Here is a 27477-nt window from a genome sequence, read left to right on the forward strand (position 1 = left end):
GTCATTCCAAACAATCTTTCACATACTATTAATTCTTTTTTGTAAATTATTTTTTTTTGAAAGGCAAAGTATTTTTGTAAATTAAAATTAAAATGTGATTACATGTTTGAAAAATAACTTGAGTATATGGTGAAAATTAACTAGACCATATAGTTAGAAAATAATTTCTCATCCATTACCACTTATATGTGCTGAAGGATTGTTTTCCAAATAATTATACATTTTTGGCCACCATGTATGGTCATGCTTTTGCTATAGCATATGATTGGTCACTATCCATTTGTCAAATTTTTTTATACAAACATTTTTGCACCAAATGACGAATTAGAAGCAACAATCATGTTCCTTGCATTGCATAGTTGCATTCATGTCCCTTAATGAACACATAAAGCAACTAGAATGCACAAGACATTTTTAATTAAACACATGAGCTTTAAGGTATATGAAGAAAAAAAATGCCCTACACTTTGCCACCCCCCTCATAATGCAACCCTTATCTTTATTCTGTTTAAAACCCCTCCCTCCAGATCCCATTTCTTCATGTTAAGAGAAAAAACACAACTCACATACATTCAGACACACACTCACACTGACAAACACACAATAATGTCCAGCCATAATGGGATGCATCACAACAACGTTGTTGAAGACCATGAGGCTCTCATGTACCAAAACTACCCGTGTGCATACTACGTCCAAAGCCCCTCCACTCTCTCCCACGCCAACAGCGCAGATATTCGCAGCAACATCCAAAACGACGCCGAATCCACCTTCCACTCCCCGAACCGATCCGAAACAACCCACCCGCTAAACCCGACCCACGAAGAGGACGAAGCCTCGCGCTTCGCCCTCTGCCGCTACACCTCCTCCCGTGGCTCCAGCCACTCCTTCTTGCACCACAAGAAGATCTCCTACGACGGGAGTCACGCCACCGCCACCGAGAACGGAGACGTTAATCGTCTCGTTATCATCGATGGCGGTGGTGACGACAAGGGAGATGAGAATGAGAATGTGGAGGAAGGGTCGTTTTATGAGTACTATTATGGGAAGAGAAAAGGAGGGTGGAAGAGGTTCTTCTCTTACCGCAACTCTGATTCTTGTGCTTGGATTTGGTTGCAAATGGGTTGGAGAATTTTGGTGAGCTTCGGAATTGCGCTGCTTGTGTTCTACATTGCTACAAAACCTCCACCACCCAATGTCTCCGTTGAGGTACGTACACAATAAAATTCTATGATGATCCAATATTTGATACATCCGAATAAATAATGTAGTAGGACTTACGCAAATAGCTAGTGATGTTAAAAAAATGTCATTTGTTAATTGACAAAAAAAAAGTGTTATTAGGGTTGTTTCTATTGATAGAACTTTGGCATAAATATTATGCATACACACACTTGCAGAAATCTGAATACATGCTGTACTTTGAGAACAAATCCTTTGAAAAAGTGACCTGAAGTAATTTTCAGATTCCTCTGGGAGAAGTATTTATTTCTGCAGTTTTTTTTTTAAACAAAAATATGCATACGCATGCAATAGAATTTTTTTGGTGTCTGTATATAATAGTAACAATGTGGTTTGAAATCTAATTAGATTTCATGCAAACTATCAAATCCTTGAGTATACACTATAATAGATCGAATTATGTATTATACTAATATTAGATATATTGATAGTATATATATTAATTATTTATATTAAGAATTATTTATATTAATAAAGTTATTTGTTATTATGATGCATGGTAATTAATGTTAATACAAAGTTGTAATACTTATTTTTTAACAATTAAATTTTTGTTAGATAAAGGTTCTATCAAATTCTAAGTACAAGACCTAATCATTTTTGTCATTCAAAGCATAACTGTGAATTTAGGTAGCTTATTTTAAATTAATGGTAGATGAAAACATTGATTCGTTAATTACAACTGTGGAATAAAATAAGATGAAAATGTAGTGGAAAAAAAGTTTTATTCAGAAAATGTTTGGAAAGAGGAGGGTGATAACTACTTATCTATTAGTCCCGTGTAAGTTCATCCATTTTGGGAACCAGACAGATGGAATCTGCGCGTGTAAACCATCTCTCTTCCAATAATGATGATGAATGCAGGTTGTAATGCAAGGGCAATCATTGTTTAAAATTAGATATGTTTTTATCTGCCTCATCTTTTTGCTATAACTTCATCATGCTTCTATCTTTTGACTGTTGGTTGTGTTGCGGCAATCATCGCCAAAAGAGTATATATTCGGTACACACAAAAGTTGTACACACTCGAGTAAATTAATATATAGTAGTATCCGGTGGTAGATCACACTTATACCAGGAAGTGTAAATGCATCCTCTCACTTCCAAAAATCTGCACACAAATAATAGAAAACCTGGCACAAATTATAATTTTATTTTATTTTTTTTCTATACTTTTGTGACAATTTTCTGTAAATTGTGAGGGTTTTAAACTCTAGAAATCCTAATCTAATTTTGGATTTATCCCAACATAGCATTAGGAAAATTTTTGATATATTTTAATTTTAGGAGAATGAAAACATAATAAAATTTTTGTAAAGATGAAATTCAAAGATTTTTAATTTTACGGACACAAAAAAAAAATATATTAGTTTTTTTTATATAATTTGAACTCTTTATCCTTAAATTTTTTACTCCTTTTACGATAATAATTATTAATTTTTATTTTTTAAAATAGATTGTTCCACTTGACTCAGGGTCAGGGTCTTAGATTGTTAGGTAGTATAAAATAATTTTATAAACTTTTTAATTTAGTACTATTTTTTTCAAATTAATAACTTAAAAATATTGTATAGAGTATACTTGATGTATATCTTTTATGTCGCCATTTTATATATTTGGTTGCTACATTAATTTGCAGATCGCAAGGTTTCCAGAATTTAAACTAGCGGAAGGGATTGACAGAAGTGGCGTGACAACAAAGATCCTGACCTGCAATTGTTCCTTGAATTTAATCATAGAGAATAAATCCAGGTTCTTTGGTCTTCACATTCGTCCTCCCACGATGGACATGAAATTTTCCAACTTACCCTTTGCATTTTCAAATGTAAGTACCGCATCAATTTCATTGTAGAACAGTATGTGAGCTATATATATATATATATATATATATATATCAAACACATGTGTATTTTCCATGATAAATAATTTTCTTTTAGGTTACTAACCTGTGTCATCTTAAATTGTGATTATTTATGCAATCAGAATAAGTTTAATGAATAGAACACCGCTGAAAAAAATATTTTTTTAACCCATTAATGTTAGTCGTTAATTTTTCTTAGAATGTAATTGGAGAGATTCAAAGTGACATCAGTTCCCCTTTCTTCCTTTGTTTCTCAAACTCTCATTCATCAAATCAATCTTATGATAAAAAATATTGTATATGCAAATTCTATTTTATTTATTTATAAAATAGCTATAACTTTATAATTTACTCGTGCAATTATGTATGATAAAGTTTGTTCAATTTAATATCCCTTCTTTTAATATATTTTACATTAGTTCATGTAATATCCTATTAACCATGCTAGTATAACTTAACAACTAACTCAAATTATACTAGGATGATTAATATATCCCAATATCTTTTTCATAAGTTTATTTACTTTAATCATAATGAGGGTCTAATAATAGTAGAGATTTTTTATTTATTTTTTTTACATTTTGAGGGATGAAAATCATTATATATATATATATATATATACTAAAATCAAAACTTAACTGCTAATTTTACAGAGATTAAAGCATATATTTAAACATCTTTATCCTTAAACATTCTTTTGTTCAACTTCGTTTGTCGTTTATCTTTGACCCAAGCTCAAGACTATGCATGCAGGCCCCCGAGCTCTATGCTGAGAGTGGCATAACAATCTTTGCATTACAATTGGGAGCAAAGAACAAGCCCATGTATGGTGCAGGAAGAAGCATGCAAGATATGCTAGATTCTGGAACAGGATTGCCTCTAGTAATACGTGTAATCTTGAGCTCTAGTTTCAAAGTGGTTCCTAGCCTCATAAAGCCCAGGTTCCATCACCATGCTGAATGTTTGGTGTTTCTCAAGAAGGCTTACGACAAAAAACATCGAACCCTAGCATTTGATAGCACCTGTAAAGTAACATCTTGATTAAACTGCGTGTGGCTTCGAAATTCTATAAATTAATTGATATGGTATAGCCACGGGTCCGAAAGAGATATACAAAGCGAAGCTTAATTAATAAGAACCTTAAATTGTATGATATGGTCCATAAGAAAAGTTTGAGGTGCTTGCATTTATGTGCTATATATATAACCCCTTGATTTGCTTTTTATTTTAAAGAAATGGATGAAAGCAGATTTTTCCTAGAGAGGACCTTGTACAATGTTAATGCATGTCGATCATCAAGTTCGTGTGATTAATAAATATTTGATATATTCCATTAATTTATTTTTATCTATATATTCACCTTTTAATCTATTCTATCAATTGAGAGGATAATACAGAAATTAAATATATATTTAATATCCATATTTATATTAATTTTTTTCCTCAAATTCCTAACTATATTATTATTTCTCTATCCATCATTTATAATGGGTGTGCAAAATGTTTAACAACTGAGTAGAAATAATGACATTAGTTACTGAAAAGAGAGTAAATAATATATCTTAAACTTTTAAGTAAATACATAACTGGAAATAATCATTTTAAAAGTAGACAGATATAGAAAGAAAGGTGTAACTGTGTAAGTTGTGTTTAAATTAATTTTTTAAAATAAATATTGTAAAAATATTGGCAAAGATTTTCTTACAAAAGTTCTTGTAAGCATACATTAAATGAATAAATCCCTTTTATAAAGTCACCTCCTACTTTTTTTCGTTTCGATTTATGTTGGATCTGGGTATCTAATGCAAAGAGTTGAAGACAAAAATGTTAAAATCAAATGGGCCAAGTAGCCCTAATACAAAAATAAAGGGGTGCTGCTATTCTCTCCTCTTTTTTTTCTATTCTTACGCTCTAGATTTAAAATAGGAAAAAATCTTCTTACCCTTAAGTCATTTCCCTACACTCCATATCTAAATTAAAAACATAATAGAATCACGATTTTGTTTTGTTTTATAATTGGATTTAGATACACAGTAGAATTATAATTTTGTTTTATATCTAAACCCAAGTATATATAACTGAATTGGAATTTTGTTTTATTTTTATTTTTTCTTTAATTATTTAATTACAAAATAAGTTATTTTTTTATAATAATTGAATATTATTATACAAAATATCTTAATGATAACACACATTACCTCTTTCAATATTAATATAATTACCTTTTTAATTGAAATTTGACTTTATGGTGACACGAGATATCCTTTTTCATTGTAATTAATTATGATACAAATTAATATCATAATTAGTTTGATTACCATTAATAAAATTATTTCATAAAATAATTAATCTATATGATATTAACTATCATTCAAAGGGATAAATTGTATATTAATTAATTTAATTTAAATTTTAAAAAAATATAAGTTATATACCCATTAATTTGATTAGTTTTTTTGGTGCAATTTTTTGGCGGACATTAGCTTAAGAAAGTAACTTATATCTACAATTAATTTTTTTATTCAAAAAAACAGAGGGGTGCAAAAAAAAAATACACGACAAAAATAGTTTCAACCACACTGCGTTCTGCATGATCCAAAAAGAAATCACTGATTGAAAGGTCCAATGACACGTGCAGGTGCAACTACAGGCCGTTGAAGCGTGAATACGAAATCTCGGACCAATGGGAAGCCCTGTCGCGATCGACTCATGTGGAATCAATTCATATTAGACAACAATCCTCTTTTTTTGTTCTTTCCCTGTGTGGAAGTAAAAAGAAGAAGGATAAATAGTTATTTTCGTCCTTAAATATATAGACCGTTGACAAATTTATTTCTGAAAGATGAAAATTTAAATTTTAGTCTCCGAAAATGAAAAAAGTGTGACAAATTTATCATTCCATTACTATCAATGAAAGAGCCTACGTGATACATTCACGGAAGAATTTGTCAATGCTCTATACGTTCAAGGATAAAAATGATTATTTATCCAAAATATAATTTAACCTTAATCTTTCCCTCTTTTTTAATCGTTACAAGCATAACATTACACTAAACACTTAAAAAAAAGAAAAGGAAAACATAGGTTAAAAGAAACATAATAATAAATATAATATTAATTAATAAGCATAATTTGTCTATTATTCTGAAATTTCTATCATGACAACATTAAGTAGTGTAACAACAAGTTGGGTCTCATTTTCTTGTAAGGATTAACTTAATAATTATACATTTTTGTTTGAGTCTCATATTTTGAGTAATGTACTATTATATTAGAAATTTCAGACCAATAAACAAATTATGCTTATTATTATATTTGTTTTAACTTATACTTGTTTTCTTATTTTTTTTAAGTATTTATTGTAATGTTATGCTTGCAATGATTAAAAAAGAAAGGAAAGATGAAAATTAAATTATATTTTGAAAAAATAGTTATTTTTGTTCCTCAATGTGTCGAGAACAAATGTATAGATTTATCGTATTTTTTTCATTTTTAAAAATTAAAATTTGAGTTTTCATTTTTTAGAGATAAATTTATCAGTATTTTATATATTTAAAAATAAAAATGACTATTTATCCTAAAAAGAATAATGAATATTTGGACAACACTTTGTGCCTCGTAATGTTCATATTAGAGGTACAAATTTGTGCTTAAATCCATCTTGTTCTCAAATCCATCTTGTTCTCAAATCCATTTTGTTTTTTCTCCACAATACCAAATTTAATTAATTACAAACATTTAATTGATAGCGTCTTTGTACCATGGTGGTTTGGTGGATCTGTGACCGACTCGTCGGTGACGGGCTTTAAGGTGTAGAGCAAAGTGGAAGGTTGTTGATTACACAGACAGAAGTGAAAAAATAGTAAAAAAGATTGCTGGTTACATAGAGGAAAGTGGAAAAGAAAACTATTACTATAAGGATGAAATTGTAATTTTAATCGATTTAAAAAAATTGTCCACCATAGACCACTTAGTTTATTTATGAAAATATTGTGTGAAATTTTTGCGATTTCAAAATCAATAAATCAAAACTTAAGATATAAATCATTCATATACAAAACATCACTAAATCAAAACTTAGTGTCCCATTGCACTTCAACATATCGCTGCACTATACTATTATACATCAGTTAAGTGTAAAAAAATATGTAACGCATACATCATTTATAAGATCGATACATAATACCCCTAAATTGGTCTAATCCATATGTAATTTAGAGTCCCTTACACGCTCTATCTAGGATGTCTTTAATGAGAAACAATCACCTAAAAGCCATATATTCCTCCAAATATGTAATTAGAGATCATCATAATCAGAATCATATGTGTCAAATGGAAAAATAAGTTTACCAAAGTAAAAATCATATATATATATATATAAAGGAACTCTAAATGCTACAGAAAAGGAGAAGTACTAAACTTTAAAAATACTATATTTAATAGTTAGGGATTTTATTCAAAACTCAATTCATAATCTTAAAACAAAAACTCAATTCATATAAAAATAATTTTCTATATTGTTCATCAATAAACAACTATAGATAACAACATTAAAACTCATCCATCTCAATTGATATATGGAACATAATTATAACATTGATCCTCAACTATAATCAACAACACAATTCCATTACAAATTTTCACCATGATTCATCACACATCACAATGCACACTTCGACATCAACTTATCACAATTTTTTTTTTTTTTTACTACAACTTATCACAAATTTTTATCATGACTCAAACACCAACATTTATATATCAACTTAACTTAAGTACATCATAAACCACTAAATTACCTCAATCTAAATTGTTACTAATAGATAACTCAATAATTAATGATTATTTATTTGAATCTATTAATAACATTTTATTTATTAAAAATAATAATAATTTCAATTTTAACTATAAATCAATTCATTTATTTATCATATTTAATTGATGACACCATCCTAATTTACTTATCTTATTAGATTAATAGTAGATATATTTTTACTTAATTTGATAACACCTTTTAAGTTCCTTATTTTATTTTATTTTACAATAATGAGAATAAAATTTAAATTTAAGTCTTTGCAAAGACTACTCAACCCTCTCAGTCTTTAATTTAGATATCATGTACCTAAAAGATTCACCACTTCTCCACTAGTCCACTAGTATTCAAACCCAACCCCCCCCCCCCCCCCCCAAAATAAAAAAATAAAAAATACCTCCACTAGTCCACTTGTGATATTTGGTTCTTGTATTTAGTTATCAATTATTTATAACATTTCATAACATAAAAAAAATGATATTCTTCTTTTTTTTTTTGTTTTAGGCGCATTGGATTGATTAATGATATTCATATATGCTTTAATCATTTAAGCATTATAAATTATATTTATATAATACGGGAGGTGATATGAAGTATATTTAATTTAATATGAGAAAATAATTTTTCAATTAAAATGAATTTTATTTATTATTTTTATATTCACAAAATAATTTGAATTTTTAAATTAACAAAATATTAAATGATCCAATCATGAAATTATATGTTGTATCAAATTTTGTTAAAATTAAACAATAATAAGAAGGAAATCAAATGATCTATATCTTAGTATATTCTAAAATTTTATATTATATCGATTTTAATCTATATAAAGGAAATAGCAATTGATTTTGGATTAATATGAAATCTATGTAAAAAAACTTTCAATTCAATTATGAGTTTTAAGAAAATATTATCCAGCTGAATGTTATAGAATAGTGTCATAATTATCTAAGTTACATTGGTGTAATTTAATCCTTCCTCTATGTATATTCAAATTGATTAGAGATTTGAAAAATATTAGTTAATATTATTAATTATTTAATCTAAGTTAATTTCAAAATATTTAATGACATAATATATTATCAAATATTAATTAAGTATGAAATCATCTAAAACTTAAATTTTAAAAGTATCTTAAGTTTGAGTTAAAAATTTAAATAAAATAATCAAATAAAAATAAATTAAAAATTATACAACTTTATCAAATCATATCATAAGACATTATCATAATATGATAAAATTAAATTAAATGATATTATGATTTTTTATTTAGTCTTTTAATATAATTTACGTATGTAATGTCAAAACTTCAATAAAAATATAATTTTACTCTTACTTAATAATTTCTTATAAATAATGTAATATATAATTATAAGTGTTTGGAGAACACAGTAGTGTTTACAAGAAAAAAATACTTTAAATTCTTAATAATTAAAATAACTATCTTGAGTGATAGTGATTTTTTAAACTATTCTTCAGCAACAAAGTTTTTAGGAGTTTTTCTTCGACAAGAACGTTTTTTGAAAAATTTTCTTTAGTTCTTATCACTTTCAATTTATCCTTTTCATCTTTATTACTATATTCAATCAAAATACTTTTAAAAAGTTATCAATAGTTAAAAATAATCTTGTATAACATTATGAATTATTTTTTGTCAATATGAAATATAATTTATATGTTTAAAAATATTTATTTATTATGTTTTTAGTTATTTAAAAATAAACATTTATCACATACCATGCATAGACTAAAATACTGGCAGAATTTAAACAAATATTTTAAAATATTTTTTAATGAATATAATAATTAAAATTATATCTTGTCACTAATTATAACAATATAAGTATTAACCACAAATTATGAGAACAAATTATAATAAATATTCTTAGTTGAAAGAAAAAAAATAGGGTCTGTTTACTTCATTTTCATTTCCTTTTTAATTTTTTGTTTCAACTTTTATTTTACAAAACTAAGAACTTATTTTTTTTTTATCTATTTTCTATTTTCAAATATTTGTAAAGGAAATAATTTTTTAAAGATTTTTGTTCTTAGTCACTTAACTTTTTATTTGTATTTGTAGTCCCTTAATCTTTTTTCCCCCTACTTTTAGTCCTTAATTTTTTTTTTCAACCTTACTTTTAAAAGTAACCTCAAAGTTGATCCTCCACTTCTTTTATTCAATCTGTATAACAAAAAAATATTTTATTTTCTTTTGTTTTCTATTTTTCAATTTTTATTTTTTATTTCACCTAAAATATGTTTCATTGGAAAAAAAATATAGAGAACACAAATAATACTCCAAATGATATAAAACGATGAATATTCTTCTTTTTTTTATATAAAAAATTGATGATGAATGCTAGGATGGAATAGAATTTATGTCAAAGGGTGAAAGGCTTTTTGAAGATGATCAGTTTCAACTTTCAAGCTTTTTCATACCCTGGAGTTGTTATATGTCAAATCCATCACCAATGTTGGCACCATTACGACAGGGATGAGATGATGTGTATGAAATTAAATTCATCCTCAGAACACCAAAATGTGGATTTCAGAGACAGCAAACTGATCTCAGCGTGCGAAGATATTATATACGAGAGCACTTCCATTATCTTTCAAAAGATGTAAATTATTATGATGCAATAATGGCATAAAATTAAACGTGCAAGGTCTATAACTGAGTAAAATTTTCTGTCTGAATATTTAATATATTTGAGACTCAAATTCAGAATCTTTGATAAAGATAAAAAATAATTTTACTGTTAATTTACAAGGTCGGTGGTAAGTTATATTCACATTACTATAATTTAAATATATTTTTGTTGCTTATAAATTTTTATTTTTTTAATTTTGATTTCGGTAAAGAATTTGTTTAGTTTTAGTCTTTATAAGCTTATATTTTTTTTTAATTTTCGTTCTCATAAGATATTTTTATCATTTTGGTTCTCGTATGAAAAAAATAAAATCTTAAAAAATTAAAATTAGGATAAAAAATAAACAAAAAACTTACATAAATAAAAAATTAGAAAAACATCAACTTACAAAGACTAAAATTAAAAAAATAAACTTTTAGAAATAAAAATTAAAAAATATTACCAAAATTATATTTCAACCCATATTACATATAGACATGAAAATAGGACAATGAGAAAACAAATATGTGGTTCCTTGTTCCTATATCATATGCATAAAGATATAAGGTTGATTTAGTAGTGAAGGAGAAAAAAAAAGAGAAAAAATTACAGATTCAAATTCTTTCAATAACAAAAATTAATATTTATTGATAAAAAAATTCCACCATATGCATATCTAACCCAAATGAATGTAAGAATTAATCATAACTTGATCATTATTGAAATGAAAATCCCATAGTGACATAAATATGTGGTTCAGTTACAAAGACCAACAACAACAAAAAATTAATTAAGTAATATATGTTATATAAAATAGGATTAATTTAGTTATTACACACGAAATACACGTACATGTACCCATTTTAATAATCCGATATTACGCGTACATGTACCTATCCTCAATCCATCAAACTCAAGGCGGAGGCCAGGTGATACCCCCATGTGGGAATTTGTTTGTCACGCATGCTTAATTATAAAACTCTTCAAATTATTCGGACTTATCATTTCAATTTTTCTACTTGTTTGCTTTCCACCTAATTAATGTGCCCTTGTTACTTCTCAAATTCTCACAAGAGAAAGCATGAATTTATCTTATTAATTTATAATATCTATTATTTATTGACTGCAAAAACTAAAGTAATTAAGAGTATTTTAAAAAAATAATACAAGAGTTGATTTAAAAGAAATCTTATAGAAAAGACAAATCAATTTCAAAAAAGAATATTATATATAGGAACCAACATAATAATATTATTTTATAATTCTTTTTATAATGTTATTTTTATCTCTTCTAATTAATCATATCATACATCGTTTTCTTCTCTTTTTGTTTCCGTCTTCAGTGTACAAGGAAATTATACACGTACTATTTTTAATTCCTTGAATGTTCCCATCTTCAAGTTTTATATTTTATTTTTGCAATAATTAAGGTTTTACAATTTAATTTGTTTTAAAATATATATATAACATTAAGTTAATTATTGTAAGTTTTTATTTTAAACTCATTGATCAAAATCATCACCTTGAATTTCAGAAATTTAAGATATAATTATTAAATCATGTTCAAGAACTAGAGACGGACCAACTCATTTATATTAATTTTTCTCTATACAAGAATTTAGTACATAGTGTGGGGAAACTAGGGAAGAGATCGAATGATAGAAAGCAAGATATAATGAAGATAACCAGGCATGTTTATAATCTAAAGTTACATGAAAAATAGGGCATGTGCCTCATTACCATGATCTATAACGAAGATCGAATTAGGAAGCTTCTCTCGGTGCTAAACTGTTGTGACCTCATTAACATGATCTACGAATTGAACATTGTGAAGTTGTTGGATTGAAAGGAATAGAGATGGGAAAATTGGGGTAGGTGTTGCGGTGTTGTAAGGATTTAATTTCGCTCAGATAATTTTTAAGGAAAAATAAAATAGGATAGTGAGAATCTTTTTCATGTCATAGCTAGGAATATGATATATAAAAATGTGTTTGACAGGCACCAAGGTACGAAGGAAAAAAAACAGCACATGTTAAATATATGAATTACATAATTTTTTTTTGTCTTTTTCATCATTTGATAGATAATGAAAAACAAAAAATAAAATAATATAAAATTTATTAAAATAATTTTTTAATATTAATTTTCTTAATATTATTATACATTATAAAATAATACATTTTAATACATCATAAATATTATAAGTAATATATTAAAACTGTTATAACCGTAATATTTATAAAATTAATATATTAAAAAATATTTATGGTATATTAAAATACTATATATATATATATATTAGTTATTGTTAACTCAACCGTGTGCTCTGAAATTAAAAAAATATATTTTTTATAAAAAAATAGAAATTAGAATATTTTTTTTTAAAAACTCAACATTAGTGATGAAGTAATTTACATGTCAATCATCAGTAAAATTATACGATCACTTTGGGGTGGTTATAAGTTTTTGATTTTTAGTTTTTAAAATAATGTGTTTGGTAAAAATGGAATTGGAATGATTTTTAGATCGTTTTTGAAACATTTTTACATTTATGTTCAAAATTATGAAAAAAAGTTTTTTGTGAATTTAGTTTAATTTTTAAAAAATACACATTTTTTACATTTGACATTCGCAAATTTTATTGTCATCACCGCTACCACCACACATCGCCACTAACACGGTCAGTGTCATCACCACTATCTATCGATACCAACACTACTATCACCATTACCATCATCTTTGACAATACTACTACCACCACCTCATCACCACCACCACCACTAATGTTATTGTCATTGTCATCATTATTACTACTATCACAATCAATACCACTTCTATCATGGCTATCATTATCATTACCGCTACTACCACCATTATTGCCACTACTATCGCCACCAACAATACTACTACAACCACCACTAATATCACCTATCATGGCCATCGCCACCAATGTTGCTGCCACAACCACTACCAACATTGTCACCGCTACCACCACTACCCCCATCACTGCTACCACCTCCATCACTACCACAAATGTCACCATTGACATTATCACTATCGCCACCATCATCACTACTCGTATCTCTACCACCATTATTGTTGTAATCCCACACAAAATTACTCTTAAACTAATTTTTCATTATTTTGTTTTTAAATTATATAATTATCTTTTTAAAAAAAGTTATATAATTATGTTATTTTGAAATTTAACTATATGAACAACTCTTACTATTTTGATCGGTGCAAACTTATTTGGTCAAGTTCCGCCATGGTACACAACCAAGACACTTTTAAAGTATTCCCACTACTTGTAGTTACAGATGCAGGATGTTATGGATAAGTAATAATGTTTGAGTAAGATTTATCAGATCTAAGAGGCATATATATTGCTAACTCTAAGGCTGGGCAGTCAAGTACTATGTACCAACGTAACTCCTTAATACATCCTTCAAGCTTGATTTGGTTGTCTTCCACCACAACTTAAAATTGTTTGTGGCCTAAATGTTCCTTATAAAATCCAACTTCTTAAAAAATGTCCATCTGTCCATGTCTATGCCTTTAATACATTGACTTCCCCACCTTTATATTCTTGGGTAGGTTCACTTACAAATGAAACTGTGCAAATGCACATTGATTGTAAATGACATTTCTGTTGAAAAAATATCAGTCACATATTTATGGTTCTAATACATAAGAAGCAAGGGTAGCAAATAAAATGGGCATATTTTATATACAAAAATGGAATACATAACTTGCAAAAACAACAATTAATACCTCATCAATAACCACCAATCAATTCAATGTCGACATAGCAACTATCATGAAGCATAGGCAGTGGTGGATCTAAGACCCTGAGTTAATGGGGGCAATTTACTTTTCAAATAATATAAATTAATAATAATTATCATTATGCATATGAAGATAAAGACATAAGTACCAAAATCATAAAATTTTAGTGTATCTATTCAAATAAATTACATACCTTATAGTTGTCCTTTACATGATTTCATGTTTTGAAATCGTTGAATGATCAACTCATTGTTAATTTTATTGAACACATCTTTCTCAATATAAGTCACTAGACAATCATTCATCCATGCATCTCCCATCTGATTACGTAATCTATTTTTCACAATTTCATGGCAGAAAAGGCTCTTTCCACATTTGTTGTGGCAACGGGAAAAATTATTGCTAACTTCAATAGAAAGTAAACTAATGAATAAACAATATATCTTCTAGTTTCAACCAACTTCTCAAAGATTTTTTATTCATTTCAAAGATGAAAATTCTACATTGCTACGCATATCAATGATGTAAGTCTCAAGTTGATTATCAAGCATCACTAAATTAATTGCAAAGAATTCGCATGGATAAAACTTTGCAAATTCAATTAACCTTGTCTTATCAAAAGTAGAGAATAAATTGGTTGGATTCAAACAATCCATGCAAAGAAACAACTGAGTATTTGTCTTTGTAAAACGATCATTAAGTTCCTGAAGTTGCATGTCCATAACAGTATAAAATAATTCAACACGGTAATAATGCTTAGTTGTGATAGCTTGAGCTTTACCTCCACGTCGTGATCTCCCCTTAGAAAAAAATATGTCTTCCATATTAGGAATGTTAATGAAATGCGTATTACAAAATGGATTTACTTCCTGCAGTAAAGACTCCCATCCATTATCCCTCATAGTTTGTAATCATAGCTTTGTGATGTTAACCAAGTTCATAACATTGATGATGTCTTGATCTTTCCTTTGCAATGCCTGTGACAATTCATTTGAAATACCCAAGACATTTTCCATCAAATGCAATGTGAATGCAAAATCAAAATCCTCTAGCAAATGTAAAAGACCATTTGCTTTAGCTCTTTGATCTGCATTTGATCCATCTTCTTTTATAATTTCAAGAGCATCAATTATAGAAGAATACATCAATATCAAATTGATCAAAGTTGCATAATGTGAACCCCAACGAGTATCAACAACTCGTTTAAGACTAGTTTCTTGATTCAAACCTTGTCCACTAGGAATTTCTCCTTTTCCCAATGCCTCTCTAACATAATTTATTTGTCTTTCATGAAGCATGTCATGTCGTTTGCAAGATCTCCCAACAACATTTAATAAAGTGGACACCAAATTAAAAAGAGAGGCAACTTGAATGTGATTTTTTGCAATAGCAACTAATGTGAGTTTTAATTGATGAGCAAAACAATGTATATAAAAAGCAGATGAATTCTCCTTTAAGATCAAATTTTTGAGACCACAAAATTCCCCTTGCATGTTGCTAGCACCATCATAACCTTGTCCATGAATTCTTGATATACTAAGCCCATGTTTACAAAACAATTCATCAATTTCCATTTTCAATGATAAAACTGTAGTATCTTTAACATGAACCATACCAAAAAAATGCTCAACAATACTTCCCTTTTTGTTAACATAACGCAAAGCAATAGCCATTTGCTCCTTGTTTGATATGTCACGTGCTTCATAAACAATGATAGCAAATAATTCATCTCCAAGATCAGTAATAATAGCATTAGTGGTTTCCAATGCAACAACATTAACAATATTTTTTTGGATTTTTGGAGCAATTAATTGATGATTTTCAGGAGCATTTTCCAAGACAATATGATTTATTGATTCATTGTGTTCAGCAAGATATTTAAGAAGTTCCAGGAAATTACCTTGGTTAGCAGAATTGGTTGATTCATCATGACCACGGAAAGCTAATCCTTGCTTTAATAGAAAATGAATACAATCAATTGACGCTGTCAAACGCCTTCGATACAAGTCACAAACTTGTTCAGATTGCTTAGATATAGCAACTTCAATATGTTGATTTTGATTCATTAAATCTTGACACTTCCTCCAAGCAATGTTATAAGCAATATTAGGACCTCCAACATGAGATGCAAGTCTTTCTTTCTTATTCCAATTTGTGAATCCCTCTATCACAAATGTATCACCACTTGATTGCTTTCCAAAATCATGCCTAAAAAGATAACAACACAAGCAAAATGTAGCATCTTTTTCTATGCTATACTCCAACCAGTTGCCAAATTCATTAAACCAAGAAGGACAAAATCTTCTTAAAGAGTTTCCAATTTTTCTTTGGGGAAAATTATGTTAAGTAGGTTGGCATGGTCCTCTTTGTAAATATGCTCTCCGTATCTTATCTCAATCATTAGGATGATATGCTGAAATTTTAATTCGCTTTCCTGGATCTGATGGCAAGTCTTCCAAATTAATTTCAATTCATTGTTGTTGGAGACTTGATTCACAAGATTTTGATGAAGATTGTTGCTCATTTGATGGTAATTTCCTCTTCAAAAATCTAACCATGGTCTATTTACAATTTAAAAGAAATTAATAATTCTAAATTTAAAATATTCATAAAAATTAAAAATATATAAATTCATCAAACATAATTAATATGTAATTATATTATTTATATATCAAACTTAAGGGGAAAAAAAGAAAAAGATTTGTGAAAAAGCACATAACCAGGGACATGTTTATAAGTTATAACAATTATTGGTAATTTGGTACCTAAATCTTTCTTTGCTTGTTCTGATTTTCCTTTGCTCTTGTAGACTTCAGCCTCATATAACTCTCATGAGCTCTCTATTTTTTAACTCTTCTATGCATATATGTGAGAGAATTTAAAGTAGAAGCTGAACAACCACCACCAAAAAACGTGAAGAGTAGAAGCAAAAAAGGCAAGTAACTTAAAGTAATGAAAGAGAAAGAAGAAAAGTAAAGAAGATTTTTATGGAATGAGAAGAAAACGTGTGTGAGAAAGAATGAAAGGGTAGAAAAAGACAAAAATTTACTTTAGTTAAATAAAAATAATACTAAAGAAAGAGAAACAAATAAATTATATAATTTTATTCAAGTTAGGTGGTGTATTTGTACAATTTTAACTACATACAAATCTATAGAACAATGAGTTCAAATATATAAGATTAGGGGAAGCAAAATAAAAAAATTTAAAATACTTAATAATAATTTTACCAAATTCATGGGGTGCACTGCACACCCTCATATATATATATATATATATGCAAGTCCACCACTGAGCATAGGAACATATCAAGTATTTTTCACAACCAATGCAAATTAAGGATACATAATTAACGTATCAATAAACAACAATCACCAATCAACGTAGCCATAAATTTTCAATTTATCACGAAATATAGAAGTATCAACATTTCTGTAATTTTCACACATAACCATCTAAAGGATGCATCATCCCTATATTTTTTTTGGTGGAAAAAAAGTAAAATAACAAGTATTTTTTATACTCAAATTTTAACCTTCAACGTATTTTTCAAAGTAATTTTAAACCACAACATTATGTTTCCAAATTATATTTACTCCTAAAACCATGTACATACGAAGTCAACCCCCCCCCCCCCCAAAAAAAAAAAAAAATAGATGCATCAAAGATGAATACACACTACTTAGGAAAACACATGTCTCTTTCCTCCACGGTTTCCCTCAACGTTATCTTTGAAAACGCATATTCAAAGACGTTTCGGAAAAAATTGTAGTAGAAAATCAACTTTTAAACTATCTTTAAAAACATAATTCAAAGATTTTTCTGATACCTTTTTAAGACGATTTTAATAATTGTTTTTGAGAGTCAACATTTCACAAAAAATTTAAAATCATCATTAAAAGTCTTCCACTTTTACTACGATTAAAAACCTTCTTTCTATAACCGTCTTTAAAAAAAATTTATAGTAGTGATCAAATATCGAAATCACTGAGGTAAGAATGCATTTAGCCCCTCTTTGTTTGCTGTGAAAGAGACTTGAAAAAAAGTGAGATGAATAATTAAACAATGTAAAACTTACACTTTTCTATTCTAAACTTTAATTTTAAACTTTGATCTTAATTCACTTTCATTTAATCTGATTTTATTCCATCAAACACTCTATTAAAGTCGTTAGCATGAAGTCAGAATCAATAAATTTTAAGAAACGCATATATATATACATTCTGGCTTCTTATTAGTTCATACCTTGACAAAAACAGAAACAACATGCTTATGTACGTTGTACTTCATAAATGCCCAGTCTGAAAGCATACATGCAACAGGAGAAGTTCTCTCCACCAATGTCTCACGCATGGATCCATTTGCTTGCACCGTGTTAGAATAATGGAAGAACTGGACTAGTTTCGTACGCACACAATTCAACTCAAATAATAATTCACCTATACGATAAGCCATAAATTTTGTGGTGGACAATCGACAAATATTCAACATTAATTGACATTTCTTTATTTTCATCATTATATATTTTTTTGGGCACAAATGTCTAAACGCTTATCTACCCAATGTAAATCAACTGCTTTAATTTCTTTGCTGATACGACTTGTGTTAGGTTGTATAAAAGATCTAACTAAAACTTCCGTACATTGATTTGCAGAGGGTACAATTAATTGACTTTGTAAACTAGTTCATTAGTATACTGGTCCGGTTTTGCCTTTTAGTTCATCAGCTATTTTTTTAACAATAAAAAATAACACTGATATTAATTAATTATCCCTATTTTATTTAATTTTTATTCTTTTCGTATAAATACATCTTGAAAATACACTTTCAAAATAGAGTAAACAACTTTTTGTTGTCCCAATTTATTGTCGACAAAACATTTTCATTTAGCTCCATCACCTCCTATAACTTGTTTTGGCTGTTTTCAACTTAATTTGTATGCATAAATGATGATGATCACATGGTTATATCTATATTTTATAAGAGTAATGATAATTAAATTATTATTTATTTTAAACATTTTATTAACATCTTTTATTTTTTTATCACATTATAAATCATATCATATTTATATATATATATATATATATTTTTTTTTTTTTTATGATGAATAACACATTGAGTGTTTGTCAAACATTTTAGAGGTATTGAGTGTTTAAAATAAAGAATAATTTATGTATTATTACTCTTTTATAAATATGATAACAACTCTCATCAAATTTTTTATTTTTGGTTACATTTTTTTGTTTACATCTCATCAAATTAATTTAACATCAACGGGAACATGCATTAGAGGAAACCCCCATAATTATAACTGAGACCAATTTTTAATTGAAACCATTTTAGATTAGTGGGCTTATCCGGATGATATAGACTAAGGTTAATTTTTATTTAAATCATCGTGGCCAACAATAGAAAAGGGTCCAAATTAGTTATTCATTTGTATGAGATGTATAAGCCTCCTTAATAAACAACGGAAGAATGATCGATGTTGTCAAATCACGAGTGAAAGTAATGCTTTCATCGATCATTATTTTCACTAAGGAGATGATTAGAATCCAACGATTTAAATTAATTTATCCTCCTAGGAAAGTTATCGGTTTATCATTTTATCGTCTTATAATGCGCATTTCACTACTATGGAAGTTGTCATGGCAACGTCCCATTTCACCCACCATGCATTTATCATATTTTTTGTCATTCTGGATTTATTATTTTCCTTTTTATATGCTTATTTTATTCCGTATAACATATACTTCTAAGAAATAATAATTGGTTGATTGTATTCGTGAACATCAGGAAAAAAATAAAATAAAACATTTCAGTTGCCTGCTTGACGTGGATTTCTTATTTAGTAAACATGCATTTACCAAATAGTCTCTTCAAATTAGTTCAATTACAAATAAGAGGGGACACTTTAGTTTTTCCATCCATATAAGCTAATATCCTTAACGATCGATTTGAGTTACATACTAAAGATTTTATCGCGAATTAAAATTTTTTATTGATAAATATTAATTATTAATTTTATTAAAATGTTAATAAAAAATTCAAATTCACCATCAAGTCAACATTGTAATTTCTCAACGTAAACTGTGTTGATACCTGATACTGCAGATTAGGGTTTGGTTTTGTAATTGCCCTACGATTGCTGGTTGTTGGGGTATTTTGTAAGCTTCTACCTGATGTACCCTATCTCGAACTTGGCGTTATTGTCACATCTTGTGACATAAATCCAGCCAATGATATAATACTTTCTCTTTGTTTGCCTCGAAAAAGAATTATGAACTGAGTTGATACACAATTTACATTTTGAGGGACTAATCAAGTTTTAAATTTGGAGTACTTTCTTATATATCTGGTGATTTTATTTTATTTATAAACAAAAACAAATTGAGTTATTCTTTCCAAGAACTGAATTAATTAGGTGTTCATTTCATTTTTTTACGAAATTCTAATTATTAAATTTAGAAGCTATAGTTATAACAGTTATTAATTGTTTGGTATCTTTAAGCAATCAACATGTGTGACATGAAATTAATTTAATTTTGATCCTACTCAAACCCTTCTTCTTCTTTTTTTTAAGGATACTAAAACCCTTCTGTACTTTGTTAAACATTAACTTTACAATTAAAATTGATTTAGGAGTTTCTTAACAAAATTATAGATTAAAAATACAGATAAAAAGTATATAGATTTTTGTTTGTGTTAGAAAGTAATTTAACATACTAGAATATATTCAAATGATATATACTCTAATATTTAGATTTTTTTGGTGAATTCTACTCTCTAATTTACTTACTTTATTTGTAAATGTGAAATTAATTATAAGAGATTCTATTTAAATTTCACTAAAGTTTCTTCACAAACATAATAAAATAATTAAATTCATAACATTATATTAAATTCATAGCAGTTTAGATTCTTTAAAAAAAATTGATTGCGATTTTCAAATAAAATAACTAATCTAAAAATGTTAACTAGTTGTTATTGAATTTAACACACAGACATAAAAAATATATTTTTTGAACAGTTAGTCATAAAGAAATATTTTTAAATTTTTATATAATATTCTTTTAACATACTACTAACCTAAAATCAACAATTTAATAACTATCATCTACAGTATAATATTTATATAAAATTATCAATATCATATCGTATTCTAGTATTATTGTACTCCTACATTACCATATTAAATGATTATGAATTTGATATATGTATAAGTTGATGAAAGTCGTAAAAAATGTCTTCTACCTTGAACTCATTTTATTTTTATTTTTAATACGCTTTAGCATAATAAAAATATAAGTCTAATTAAATGAGTGTCCAGATAATTATAATAATTAAATATATAAATAAGTTAGCCTTGTTTTTTTTTTTTTTTACTGCAAGTTAGGCTTGAAGTTTTAAAACTGAACTTACACTATATATGTATCAAATTATTTGAGTTAGTCATCAGCCTTGACCCATTTTAATATCCATTTTTTTCTATTTTATAATTAATGAGAAATAGTTAAGAGGCTATGTAAAATTATGTGAATTATGTAGTTGCTATAATATGAAGGACTCGGATTTTTTGCATGTCATTTTTTTATTGTTGAATTATGCAGCTTATTAAATGTGTTACTTGTTAGGGGCGCTATAGGTTTTGTTGCAGTGCGCCTTATATATATGCTGTATTTTTTTGGTTGGGGTTGGAAACATGAACCTTGTGCTTCAATCTTGGTCACTTCCCTGGGCTTGTGTTTCTTAGTGAATCTTTCTATTTTGAGGTAAATATCAGCTTCACACATCATGAACATGTGGCATGTAGTTTAATACATGATGAATATCTTAATAATAATTGACTGAAGATAAGTTTGACGTAACCTTAAGAATAGGATATCTAACACAAATATTTGTAATAAGTCACGTGGTTGATAGAGTCATGTAAGCGAACATTATAAATGGACATCCTATAATCACATCGACACGACACATGACAAAAACCCAATACTATGAGACTTCAAAGATTTCTTTCTTTAAATTCTGTCAAAACTTTCTCTAAATTCTCTCCTTTTCTCGCAGTCTATTTCACTCTACACGATCAAATCATATTCTATATCCTACACCATAACAATGACACTATTTATGGGAAATGTTGATTCTCTAGGATAAAAAGAATCTATAGTTCATGGATATTTGTTATGGTGAGCACGCGAAAAAAGAAAAGCTTTGGCAACAGTAATGCATTCTTCACCTATGACGGAAGCCATGACCTTTGCAAGGATGGAGGAGAGCGAAGTGTTCACAAGCATGCAACTAGTTGAGCTCGTAGAAATGCTTAAGCACAGAAAGCAGTGCTTGAAGAGCATCAAAAATATATCGCAAATCTACGAGTAGAAAAGGATGATGCACAAAATGAACATTCGAAGGAAGTGGAAGATGAGGGAGACTCACTAATAAAGAAAATGAGTACATAGAATAAGTTGAGCTAATCAAAGTTGCAAATCCCACAAAGTCTAGAAAGAGAGAATCTCTTATTGCTATCGTCTTGAATATAGAGGAAGAAGTATATTTTGACGAGGTATTCCTTTCAGCATGTCATTTTCTAAACGCTTAGTGGAGCTTCAAGTTCCGAAATACTTGTGACAGCTTCCGACAATATAACTATATGATAGATCATCCAATTCGAACGATCATTTGTCAATGTTCGAGTCAGCATTTTCGTACAAAGGAGCTTTAGCCTTGATAATGTGTCGCACGTCCCCATTGTTGCTGAAATCTATGACACTGAAGTGGTTTCAATCTCTCCCGTCAAGATCCATTGATTCATGGCTAGATTTAAGAGAGAAATTTAGGTCTACCTTTGCAACAAGTAAGGAAAGACCAAAGATGGAGGCCAGCCTAAAGCTAATTTGGCAATTACCTGGAGAACTTCTTAGAGGATACATCAAGTGATTCAATAAAAAGTGAGAGCTATGAACAACCTCCAACCAAGAGTCGTGTTGATGCTTGCTAAGGACTATGTGAGGGAAGGATATCCTTTCCTCATATCCATTTAAAAAATGCCACTTAACACCTTGGAGGAATTCTTAAAAGAGGCAAAAAAGTACATTAACTATGAAAATGCTTTAGAATCCGAAAAACTAAAATGGCAAAAAATCAAAATAGACAATAAGGTGCAATGCAAGCAAAAAAGGACAAACCACCTAAGTCAGATGACAAACCGACTTACAAAGCTATGTCAAAGTATGAAAGTACATTCTCAAGGTAGAATAATGAATGAAATTATGAATATGGAACTGAAGGATGTCGATCTTGACATTCCTAAGTTGTTAAGGATTGTAAATGGTTGAAAGATATGTGCAAGGTCGGGGAGGTAATTTCAAACCTCAATATGATCATCCAACTCATGATGAGTAGCAAGAAAGGTTAAGGAGTCTAAATCGGTGGCAAAGAAGAGGACTTTCTAAAGAATGATCTCTGAGGTACTAACATAGGACACCAGAGAGAGAAATGAAAACTCACATGCAAGTTGTGCATCGTGATGGATTCAAGCTGAATCATAAGTTGGATACTTCTGGGAGAATATCAAATTCCCCTCAACGGGAGCATGAGGTGATATATGTCATAACAAGATGTTACCCGACAATCAAGACTTCTATCGCATGTCTTTTTTAAGAATTGTTTGAGGGACCCCCTATTTGAAGTGAACCAGTATAAAATCTTGTGTGATTATTTTATTCTCTATGACTTTGAGTTTTATAATCACCTTGGGAGTAGAATCAATTTCAAAGGGTCATCACAAAAGTTTATATTTTACTAAAGATCTTTTAAAGAAACTTTGGTTGATTTAAAAGGGTGTTTTTAATCGGTATTAAGAATGATTTGGTAAAGATTTTGAAAGAATCTATTCAACCCCCCTTTTAGATTCTCGACATGATCCAACAATTGGTATCAGAGCTTGGGTCTTAAGAGTTATTCAAGATTTTGTCAAAAGTTTTAGATTATGGCTAGGAATCAATTGTCATATGCTGAGGGTGCATCTATTAACAAACCACCATTGTTTTGTGGCACGAACTACCCTTTTTGTAATGTTCAAATGAAAATCTTCATGAAGTTTGCTAATTGAGGCATTTGGAGTGCAATGGTTAATGGATATACCATTCCAACGCATGTAGTTGATAACAAGATTGTAGAGAAACCTTACGAATCTGGGTCACAAGAAGAGATTAAAAAAGTGAATATGATTCCAAGGCAATGAACATTATACATTCTCCATTAAATTCTGATGAGATTTTCAGGGTGTCTGCATGCATAACTGCCAAAGAGATGTGGGATTTAATCCAAGTCACACATGAAGGAACATTAGAAGTAAGGAGAGCTCGGAAAAATTCACTTATCCAAGAATTTGAAACCTTTAGGATGAAGCAAGGGGAAACTATAGGGGATGTGTAGAAAAAAATTCCACATATTGTAAACCATCTTAAGGGTCTTGGAAAGATTTTTGAAGTAAAAGAGATCAATGTCAATGTGCTATAATCCCTCAGCAGGACATGGCAGCCAAAGGTCATAGCTATTTCTAAATCAAAAGACCTTGCCACCATTACACCTGCTAAATTGTTTAGGAAGCTGAGGGAATATGCAATGGATTTGAGAAAAAAGGCTGAAGAAGTAGCTATTGATAAGAAGAACAGAGGTTTAGCATTGAAGACTAGCATTCCATCAAGTGACAAAAGTGAGGATGACAACGTAGAAGGGTCGAAAGCTCAAAATCTGAACTTGCTTGTGAGAAGGTTCAACAAATTCCTCAAGAAAAAGAAGAACTATGGAAACATAACCTTTCAGCCTAAGTAGAATCTCAAGAAAGGAGAATTATCTTCCTCGAATGGATTCACTTGCTTCGAGTGCAGAAAGACAGGTCATATTAAGGTAGACTACCCCATATACCAAAAGAAGCAACAAGGGGATAAGAAGAATAAGAGTTCATTCAAAAGGAAGAAGAAGGCATATATCTCTTGGGATGACAATGAATCAACAACTTCTAGCGACAATAGTGAAGAGGAAGAAGCAAATTTGTGCTTGACGACAAACAATGAAGCTGAAAATAAGGTAACCATTTCTGATTTGGAAGATAATGGTAACTATGATCAGCTACTAGATGCTTTTAATGAAATGCATCAAGAAGCATAAAATTTGGCCATTGAAAATAATCTTCTAAAATGTAAACTAAGGTGACATGTGGATAAAATAGTGGAAATTCAAAAAGAGTTATTAGAAGAAAAAACAAAAAATGATACTTTCGAAAAAGAAAAGAACAACTCTTCTTGTAATTGCTCTAACACGACTAATGTCACTTCCCCTTTATGAAGGATGTAAAGTTTTAGAAGTAAAGGTTGAATACTTGTGAAAAACTTTATCCAAGTTCACTATGTGGAGAGACAATTTGGAAGCATTACTTGCACAACAAAAATGTGTCATCGAAAAGACTAGATTGGGTTATACACAAAACAAGAAGCAAAAATCTTACAAAAATTTCTTTAACTTCACATAAGCTTCTAGCCCACCCTTCACAATATGTTATTATTGTATGAATAAGGGACATTCTTGTTTTAGGTGCATGATAAAAAGGTATAGAGTTCCAAGAGGGAAATACAAATGGGTTCCTAAGGGGACTAACAAGGTTACTAACCAAAAAGGACCCAACACAAATTGGGTACCTAAATCTACCTTCTAAATATGTTTGTATGTGTGCCTATCAACGGATAAACAACTATGGTATCTTAATAGTGGCTGCTCAAGGCATATGACATGAAACAAGTCAAAGTTCATGTCTCTAAAAGTTGAGGAATGAGGATTTGTAACCTATGGTGACAACAATAACGAGAAAATTCTCGGTGTAGGTAATATCAGAGAGTAGCTCATATCCATATGGATCAACTAAATAAGCTAGTCTCTAAGGAATTGGCTAGAGGTCTTCCAAAGCTCAATTTTGAGAATGCATGTCAAAAGGGAAAACAAACTAGAGTATCTTTCAAATCTAAAAATGCATGTTCTACCTCTAGAGTGCTTGAACTTTTCCATTTAGATCTTTTTAGTTCTTCTAGAACCATGAGCATTGGAGGGGATTACTATGCTTTGGTTATTGTAGATAATTACTTTAGATATACCTAGACTTTATTCATCTATGCTTTTTAAAGCTTTTCAAAAACTTGCCAAGGTTATTCAAAATGAAAAGGATTTCAAAATTTAAAATTTGAGAAGTAACCCTGATGGAGAATTTTAAAATGAGGATTGTGAGCTGTTTTATGAAAAAAAAATGACATTAATCATAACTTTTTGAAGCACTTGAAACACACTAAAAGGAGGGTTGAATAGTGTGATGGATAAAAACTCAGTCTTTTGAAAACTTTTCTTAACCAGATATCAATGGATGATGAGTTTCGTCTAAGGGATTCGAAATCACTTTGTGTTTAAAAACCAGCTCACAAAACATGGACATAGTGGTGTAGAAGTAACTTATAGAAATGAACTAGTTATAGAGAAGTAGTAAAGAAAACACTAAGATTTTATACTGGTTCACCCCAACTCTTGGGCTAAGTCCAGTTCTCCTTCAAAACTTAAAGAGTTCTACTAATCAAATCTTTGATTACAACCAAGTATTCTATATGTCACTTCTGACTATAACGAGTACTCTCTAGGTCACTCCTGACACTACCCTTAATCTCCCCGTGAGATTAAGACCCAAGTATTCTTGGTCACTAAGTCACTCATGACTTTCATAAACAATAAATGCTTGATAGAAAATATATTCTAATCACTCAAAGAGTATTTACAAAGTATGCTCAAATGCAATGGAAACTTGTTGACCTAGAAGAGCTATGGTTCACTATTCAGGTTTTATTTCACGTTAGATTCAAATTATAGGCCAAGTGTAATCCAATCATGATGTAGTAACTGAACTATCATCTAGGTCGTCTGCCAAAGGAATAAAGAAGGGATTTCAAGTAATTATTTAACTAAGAACTAAGTTTCTGTATTTTTGTTTTGTGATTGTCAATAAATAAATAAATAAATAACATAAAATAAATTACAGTAAAAATGAAATGAAAATAAAATAATTAAGTAAAGATAGAAATACTAGACTTGGATGGTAA

The 27477-nt window shown here is 29.0% G+C and overlaps 1 protein-coding gene and 1 pseudogene across 1 annotated transcript; one reads left to right on the forward strand and one right to left on the reverse strand.

Moving 5' to 3' along the window:
- The first annotated feature begins 458 nt into the window (after positions 1-458).
- On the forward strand, positions 459-4440 carry LOC114387114. Its single transcript, XM_028347245.1, has 3 exons — positions 459-1209; positions 2882-3067; positions 3857-4440. The coding sequence occupies exons 1-3, from the start codon at positions 541-543 to the stop codon at positions 4142-4144; spliced, it is 1143 nt and encodes a 380-aa protein (XP_028203046.1). The 5' UTR covers positions 459-540; the 3' UTR covers positions 4145-4440.
- Positions 4441-14529: 10089 nt separating this feature from the next.
- LOC114386282 lies at positions 14530-16794 on the reverse strand (annotated as a pseudogene).
- Positions 16795-27477: the final 10683 nt, after the last annotated feature.

This window comes from Glycine soja, chromosome 15, assembly GCF_004193775.1.
Source record: "Glycine soja cultivar W05 chromosome 15, ASM419377v2, whole genome shotgun sequence".
NCBI classification, from domain to species: domain Eukaryota; kingdom Viridiplantae; phylum Streptophyta; class Magnoliopsida; order Fabales; family Fabaceae; genus Glycine; species Glycine soja.